The following is a 9009-nucleotide window of genomic DNA, read 5'->3' on the forward strand; positions in this document are numbered from 1 at the left end:
TCAGGCCTACTATGCAACTGTATTTTAATGTTGGTCATTATGGTGGTACACAGAGAGCTAAGTTTTTTCTGATGTGGTTTGAAAACCACTGATCTAGCAAACAATGCAAAATTTGTTTAGATTTATTGTACCACTCAAATGTTAAAATGAGCTGTACTAAAACTCAGGATAGATTGTATTGAAAGAATACTTGGGAAATGGAAAAAAAAAACATTGAAATTTAAAGCCATGTTGTATCAAAATAGGACACTGAACTTTTACCATCAAAAAGGGACAGTAATGACAGAAAATTATCTTTATTGACCATTTTGTCTCATACAAATTGTAGGGCACCATAGAAATATAGACATTGTACATTTATATACGGCGTACATTAAAAAGAATGATTCCATCCTCAACATTTTACAGTATATAAATGAACAGATGTAGATGGCAGTTGTGATATGAATCAGATTTTGTGAAAGTCAGACTACAGGGCGCAAGTTGGCCAAGCAAAGAGCCAAAGCGTCCAGCCTTTACCATCTTTGTTCTTGAAAATCCCAATCAACATTTCAGTGCACTGAGAAAACTAAAAACATGCTAAATTACTACCAGTCAGCGAACACAATTGTCAAGCTGACAGGTTCCCGACTTGCTTCACACACGGAGAAAAAAAAACAGTCCGCAAGCGGTTATGAGGCCTGTCTTAATCAGGTATAGAAAACAAAAACAACTGTAATAAAGACACCTGTCTGATGGTAACGCAACAACAGTTAAATGCAATGATATAAGCAGTTGAGTGAGGTATGAATCTCCAGACGTTGTGTTGCCGGTGTGCAGTATGCCAGGTTTGTAGTAGCTGAGGTGTGGAAGAAGACAGACAGTTCCCTGACACTTAAAATGTTCTTATAGCAAAACAAAACCTTTTTATAGAGCCGTATTACGACATGGATGACGGGAGCTCGGTGGCACTAAGAAAAAAACATAACATAAGTACCCTTGTGATTTTTATTATTAGAACCCCAAGAACACAGTCTGTAAAAGCTCCCTGAAGTAAAGACACTGATGCTCAACCTGGAACCCAATATTTTCAAATGAAACCCACACTTGAAAAAAAAGCAGCACACATGTTAAATGGTATGAAACTGGAAAGTAACAAAGAAAAACAGTAAGTGACACAACTTGTCTCTCACGCTAACACGCAAAAAGGACAGAGGAAGAGGATCGAGAAGCTATTATCTAAAAGATTCTAAAGGACTACATGAGCAGGGTGACACTGGGGAGAAAAAATAAACATTTCCACCAGTGACTGTTCTAATCCTAAACGCCATCTAGCATACGATGCAAGGGATAGGTTAAACATCATTACGCAAACACAGCAAGTATTGGTAAAAGTTACCTTTGTCCAGTACAAAACATGGAGAAACTACACACTACCATCTAGATGCAGGTACAACCAATAAGTAACACTGAGTAAAATAAGAAAGAAAAAGTCCTACAAACAATCTTCAGGTGAAAAATAGAACACACACACAAACGGCCCCTAGGAGCCCACTTTTGTCCAGTATAAAAGACTTGTGATATCATGAAATAGAGAAAAGGGCTGTCTGTCGGGTGATACTTAGATCTATGCTTGAGCAAGGTCCAGCGTTCTATCCAGTGCTGTCACATGAGAAATGTACGGTGTTGGCCCTCGTGTTGACCGAGTGCCCTGTCAGGAACAGTGGTCATGAAAGTGGCACTGGTGTTGAAGATACAGCCCAGTTCTTGTTAACAGTAAGTCAGTATGTTGAGTGAGGTAGCATGCGGTGTGGATTACTGGTCTTCGTCCTCCTCTTCCTCCTCCTGCTCAGATGATTCCTGTGATGCTTTCTCTTCCTTTTCCTGCAACAACAAAAATAAACTCAGTCTGAACTCAACACAAGTGCTGATTCAAGCTTCAACGTGTCGGCCTTATCCGAAATCTTGATCAACCACAGTGGCATGAAGGCGACCAGCAGAAGAGTGAGTCACCCATGGCGGAGTGATGAGTCACAATGAGGCATCCAGCCTCCTTCACACACTCCCAACTGGCTGTGTTCATTCATAAAAATAAGTGGCGGGGTAACTACCGGCCATTGCGTCATGTGACTAATGCGATCCAGGCGCCCAGAACTCCTCCCGCACATAGACTTTTACTACAAAACCACAAAACTTCCTCGGGGAATGAAAAAACTGTATTTAACTTTGACACAGATACTGTAAAACAAAGCCAGCCAAGAAGTTTCTTACAAATAAAATTACTCAATCGGACTGGACAAGTATCTGGGGTCATTTTGGGTGCTTATTTCCTACAAATGTTTGCAGTAGGGGTGCTAAAAATTGAATTATTTATTTCAATTCTAAAAATTCAATAACATTCACTTATATATTTAAAAATACATATTCAAAAATAATTGTAGGCCACTTAAACACTTAAAACAGAGCAGCCCGGAGGAGCTTTTGTAACCTGCAACAATTGCAGTGAATTCATGAGTTGTAAAAATCCTATCCCCAATTTGTACTACCAAATAAATTCTCTGCGAAATAAGGAAAGCTGGTGGAAAGGCCACAAGAGTCCGGATTAACCAACAAAAAATATTTTTCACCATTGACCATGTTTGATTTAGAGTCATATTGACCTTTGTTCCCTTTAAGCCATCTCTGGCACAAATTAAAAAATGCAAGTCGTGTTGATCCAGGTTGCTACTCTTACAAGTTGCCAATGTCAATTGAACAACTGCAATAAAAAAACACCGGTATCAAAATATGTGCGTTGGGGGAAAAAATGAGTCATCTTTAAGGATTTTGGCATGCATGTGCGGAAAACTCTGCAAATCCGTTAAATGTAATTCAATTAGGTCAAATTGATGCTTACCTCCTTCCTGGGTCTTCCTCGACGTTTTGCACCAGCAGCAGGTTCTGTCTTTGCCTTAAAAAAAAGAAAAATGCAATTTCAATCATGTTTAAAGGGAACGACTAGCACAGGACAACAGGTCGCCTAATTGCTGCCTGTAGGTGGCAGCAGATCCTCTGCAAGAAGATATGGAAGGGGGCATTGGGTTTATTGGCTATTAGCTGGAAGGCCAACTGCACACAGGGCACTCCAGTTCGCTGGCCACCTGGTCCATAGTTTAGAGACAGCTGGTGCAAGTAAGCATAGACGTAAACCCTCAGCCACTAGGCCGACGCTTCTAAACCTATATCACAAACGTACGTTCCTTCCCCTCACATCATACAGTAGCAGTGAGGACAATGCGCACGGGGGAGTTGGCGGGTTCAGGGCGAGGAAGAAAATCAGCTGTTGCTATGGAGACAACAGGCCGAGAAAGAACTAGGACTGGGCGGGGGTAGGAGGGGGTGTTTGGTGTCAGCGCGGAAACACTCTTGTAGCCTCTGCATCGCCCCGTGACAAGCTGCAGGATGCTGCAGTACAGGAAGTACCAACCAGCATCACCATGCTACTTCCTGTCAAGAAAATGTCTTTAAAATAATTAACGTTCCCAATTTTTCGGGACAGAAAGGGAGATTTTTGTCAGAGGTTCGAGGCAGGCCTTATGTTTCGGTTTGGACAAATTAGGCAGACATCGACCTACCTTGGTCTTGGCGGCGGCTCCCTTGTTTTTGCTACCCTTGGGTCGTCCTCTGGGCCTCTTTGCAGTCGGGGACCCGCTGGGCTCCTGACAATCAAGACACATGTGTTAGCAAAACAGAAAAACTACAGTATGATCAACTCTACACAATGCTTATTTCCTGCTCAATGTAACTGCAGGGGTGAAGTGAAATGCGGACACACCTCCACATTGCAAACATGCCGGTGAAAAGGTATTGAGCAACAGATAGCTTCTATAAAAGGACGACCTCCTTGGAGTGTTCTTATGACAACCTGCAGTAGTGCGCAAGGTCACAAGGACGCATCTGATTGAATTTCGAGCTGGTTTACTACTGCAGCTCAAAGCAATTCAATACGCTGCGGAGAAAGACTCAACCTAGACTTTACGTAAGGACCAGAGATGGACCTGAAAGGGTTAAAACCGGTTTGGGGGTGTTAGATTACAAGTCCTTGTGACAAACACAGGAAGTTTGTTGATGTGGAGGGGGGGGGGGGGGTCTACACCTCCATCAATCATGGCTGAGCAAAAGGTTGCAATGAAGCTATGCAACATGAATATTTAGCCTTAATGAGCATTAAAAGCTTGAAATGTGTCATTTGCATAATGTGCTAAAGTCATAAGTGCCATCTGCAGTGGCTACTCTAGCACTCTAAAAATGATGCTGCATTCTCTCAACTAATGAAGACAGATTGAATGCACCTTAGTGTACAGTATATATATATATATATATATATATATTTTTTTTTTACCTGGGGCTGCTTGCGGGGTCTTCCACGCCCCCTCTTCTCCGCCTCCTTCTCCTTGGACGACACGGTCTGCTTGTCACTCATGTTTATTTCTCACACCTGGGGAAGAAGAACCACACCTGGTCAGACTTGCAACGCTGAGCTCACATACAACATGGGGGTTGGGGTACGAGGTGTAAAAAGGGGGATGGGGAGGGGGCAAAAAAAAGGCGTGAATCGGTGACGTATCCTGCTATTAAACGAGCCCCTCCTTGCGGCTCTATTTCGGTTTTGCACGCTCCGCCACGAGGATCTTAGTTTTAAACCGGTTTGCAGGGTGCACGACGGTCTGCAGCCATGAGATTTGCAGGCCGCGTTGCGTTCACGTACCGATCGCATTCAGGGGAGGGGGGGGGGTCTGTGCATGTCGGCACCTCGCCGGCAAACAAGCACTAATCGATGCATTTTAATATCCCACACCTCTTGTGTGCGCACACACACGTGTAACACATTCGCGAATCCGAATAAAAACAGACTCTAGGGCGGTGCGCGTCGTGCATTGTGGCGGGCTAGCAGCAACAATAGGCGGCTTCTCATTGAAAGCATGCCGCCTCTGACCCGACCAGTACAAAAAAAAAAACCGCGAAAAAAATCGGTGAAAAGCGAGACGCCGAATTTGCACTCACCTCTAGTTTAACCTCCAGGTTGAATTACACAGTGAAATCGCCCCTTTAAGACCGGTTAAAGAGCCCAGCAGCGACCTACAAAGCGCCGATTTTAGTCGACACACACACCGCTCCCTTTAAATCCCAGCCTGTGCGGCGGTAAACACTAGCCCGCATTTTGTCCCCCACATAGTTGGTCTTTCTTACCTGCAGAAACAGCGCTTTACTTCCAACGTGGTCCTAAAAATACCATGCGCGTCTCCGCTCCTGCAGATAAAGGAAAAAAGGCGCCAGTCAGGAGGAGTTTTAGGGCAATATAAAGAGCCGCCCTCATGAGAGCAGGAGGACCGGGGAGGGGCGGAGATATGATAAATAGGCCACCAACAGTCCTGCCTGAGCTCAACCCCCCAATGCCTCTCCCTTTCTGACTCGGCCACACAATGAACACCACGCGTTCCCCTCTAACTACTGTGCTTTTTCCATTCAACGCAAACAATAATGTGCACATTTAGTTCGCTAAACAACACTGCACGGTGAGATAGATGGAGAGTATATTGCAAACAAGTCCTAAAATCAGTGGGGAAGTAGAAGTTTTTGAAAAAAATATTTAAGCTTTGTGTTTTTGTTTTTTTACAGTACATCATTTATTTCAGGCATATTCAAAATGTACACCTTGGAGTTTATGTTAATTATGACATTGTATTCCATCCATCTAATCATCCTCTGGCTTCCCCCCACTTCCAAAGATATTGCATTCATGCATTATAAACTTGTGAACATAAAATATGCCAATGTTGTTCCAGTAAAGGCCTTAGAGGAGAAGTGCACTTTTATTTTATTTTTTGCTTTCTAATTTGTAATAATCGGCTCGTTCTAGGTCAGGGGTCCCCAAACTACGCCCGGCGGGAAGTCCCAAGTTTAAAAAAATATATATAAATATATATTTTTTTCCAAATTATTATTATTTTTTTAAATCTGTCCTTTCTAATCCATTTACTACCACTCAGGCAAATCATATTGCCTAAAAATGCATTTTCCTGTCCATAATGTGACATCATCACGCTCGGATGCCTTCAGTGACAATCTACAATGTAAATAGTCATGAATATAACACATTTAAATGAGAAGGTATATATATATATATATATATATATATATATATATATATATATATATATATATATATATATATATATATATATATATATATATATATATTATGGGTGTGGGGGAAAAATCGATTCGAATTCGAATCGTGATTCTCACGTTGTGCGATTCAGAATCGATTCTCATTTTTAAAAAATCGATTTTGATTTTTATGTATTTTTTAAATGTTTTTTTTTTTTTTTTTAATTAATTAATCCAACAAAGCAATACCATAACAATGCAATCAAATTCCAAAACCAAACCCAACCCAGCAACACTCAGAACTGCAATAAACAGAGCAATTGAGAGGAGACACAAACACGACACAGAACAAACCAAAAGTAGTGAAACAAAAATGAATATTATCAACAACAGTATCAATATTAGTTACAATTTCAACATAGCAGTGATTAAAAATCCCTCATTGACATTATCATTAGACATTTATAAAAATAAAATAAAAAGAACAATAGTGTCACAGAGGCTTACACTTGCATCGCATCTCATAAGCTTGACAACACACTGTGTCCAATATTTTCACAATGATAAAATAGGTCATATTTTTGGTTCATTTAATAGTTAAAACAAATTTACATTATTGCAATCAGTTGATAAAACATTATAAAAGCTTTTTACAAAAATCTACTACTATGCTTGCATGTCAGCAGACTGGAGTAAATCCTGCTAAAATCCTATGTATTGAATGAATAGAGAATCGTTTTGAATCGGGAAAAAAATCGTTTTTGAATCGAGAATCGTGTTTGAATCGTGGGACACCCAAAGATTCACAGCCCTAATATATATATATATATATATATACAGCCCGGCCCCCGGCCAAATTTCTTTATCCCAATGCGGCCCCCGAGTCAAAAAGTTTGGGCACCCCTGTTCTAGGTGGTGAGATCCCTATACTCTATCAAAAAAAAGATTAGTCAAGTGGTATCAAGGATTATACGTCAGTCGTAGTGTTGTCCCGATACCAATATTTTGGTACCGGTACCAAAATTATTTTGATACTTTTCAGTACTTTTCTAAACAAAGGTCACCACAAAAAATGTAATTATTGGCTTTATTTTAACAAAAAATGTTACGGTACATTAAACATATGTTTCTTATTGCAAGTTTGTCCTTAAATAAAATAGTGAACATACGAGACAACTTGTCTTTTATTAGTAAGTAAGCAAACATAGGCTCCTAATTAGTCTGCTGACATACGCAGTAACATATTGTGTCATTTATCATTCTATTATTTTGTCAACATTATTAAGGGCAAGTGGTAGAAAATGAATTATTAATCTACTTGTTAATTTACTGTTAATATCTGCTTACTTTCTCTTTTAACATGTTTTATCTACTATTATTCTGTTGTTTGATACTTTACATTAGTTTTGGATGACACCACAAATTTGGGTATTAATCCGATACCAAGTAGTTACAGGATCATACGTTGGTCATATTCAAAGTCCTTATGTGTCCAGGGACATATTTTCTGAGTTTTTAAACTTAGTATAAATTTAAAAAAAAAAACAAAGTTGATGTTGTGATGCCAAAAAATATCAACATAATCATAGTAGTATCGACTAGATACGCTACTGTATGTGGTATCATTACAGTGGATGTTAGGAGTAGATCCACTAATGGCGTTTGTTTACATTTTGACGCCGGTGAGCTACGGTGTGTAGTGAAACATGTTTAGCTATTCCTCGTCCTGCAGGGATGATACTTGTAAGAAACTTACTTTATTTGTTGCCATGGAGACCAGGATTAGTGATTTAGAAGTAGCTAAAACACTGCCGACTGGGGGTGGACTTTAGCCGCTAACTAGCTAGCACCTCTTCCTGGGGGTGTTTCAGTGTTATAACTTCACCTTTATCTTTAGTTTTTAAGCCAAAATGCGTCCATTCTCCCTTTTCTGTCTACACACTGTGTCTGCTTGTAAGTACTGCGTGATTGTGTGCCAAACATGCTCGTCTGCTCGTAAACCAGCAATGTCACGATGTGACGATGACGGGGGTGCGGGAGTGATGGACCGGTACTTTTCAGAGGCGGTATAGTACCGAATATGATTCATTAGTATCGCGGTACTATACCAATACCGGTATACCGTACAACCCTAGTCAATCGTGTTCCTAGACATGCCAAACTATGTTGTGCTCCAGACGCCATTCTACAGGACAAAACAGATGAAAACTTGTAAAAGCCTGGAGGTCTAAAACTTCTTTGTGTGTGGCTGGGTCAAGGAAATTTGTATCATGACTCTCCCGGATAAATATTCATTGTTTTTGCTCGGGTAAGGTTGCATTTCATGATTTAACTTCACGTGTAGTGCTATGTTGCTGTTGTTGCACGCGCCGTTTACGAGTATGCATGTTTCCCCCCGGCTTTATCAAAATATAAATGTAGATGTCAACGTTGTGTATGTGCTGAAAGCTTCATTAATGATTGTTGCTTTTAGTAAAAGCTTAAAGGGGAACTGCACTTTTTTTGGACTTTACATATCGTTTACAATCCTTATGAGACTAGAAGACAAACATTTTTTTGTTTGTTTTGTTTTCTAACATATGAACATCGTTTCGTTTGGCTAGCAGGGCTAGGTGGCAAGCAATGCAGTTAATGGGAGCAATCAGTTCCACCTCTAAATCAATTTAAAAACGCGTTGAAAAACGGTCAACAATACTTAATTTATGTTCCGTAACCTGTATAACAACCAAGCTGTAGCGACAGTGTTATTGTAAGAGTGAACACTGAAGAACTCTTTTTCTAGCGTAGTAACACATCGCCATGCTACGGTATTAGCCGTAAAAGCTAACTTTGGGAAGAGATAAACTAGCTGCTACGTCAGCACGAAACACGTTTGAGTTT

General features: G+C 40.4%; 1 protein-coding gene across 2 annotated transcripts; it reads right to left on the reverse strand.

The window, feature by feature from the left end:
* Positions 1–280: 280 nt before the first annotated feature.
* hmga1a (high mobility group AT-hook 1a) lies at positions 281–5360 on the reverse strand. 2 transcript variants are annotated; one of them, XM_062053241.1, is made up of 5 exons: positions 5209–5360; positions 4361–4456; positions 3594–3677; positions 2876–2929; positions 281–1863 (listed from the first exon to the last, which is right to left on the reverse strand). In XM_062053241.1, exons 2-5 carry the CDS (start codon positions 4439–4441, stop codon positions 1795–1797), a joined length of 288 nt encoding a protein of 95 aa, XP_061909225.1. In that variant the 5' UTR covers positions 4442–4456; positions 5209–5360; the 3' UTR covers positions 281–1794. The 2 variants fall into 2 exon arrangements, with proteins under 2 accessions (XP_061909225.1, XP_061909226.1); XM_062053242.1 differs by lacking the exon at positions 5209–5360 and adding an exon at positions 5023–5154.
* Between the last annotated feature and the right edge of the window lie 3649 nt (positions 5361–9009).

This window comes from Entelurus aequoreus, linkage group LG07 (assembly GCF_033978785.1).
Source record: "Entelurus aequoreus isolate RoL-2023_Sb linkage group LG07, RoL_Eaeq_v1.1, whole genome shotgun sequence".
Lineage (NCBI taxonomy): Eukaryota > Metazoa > Chordata > Actinopteri > Syngnathiformes > Syngnathidae > Entelurus > Entelurus aequoreus.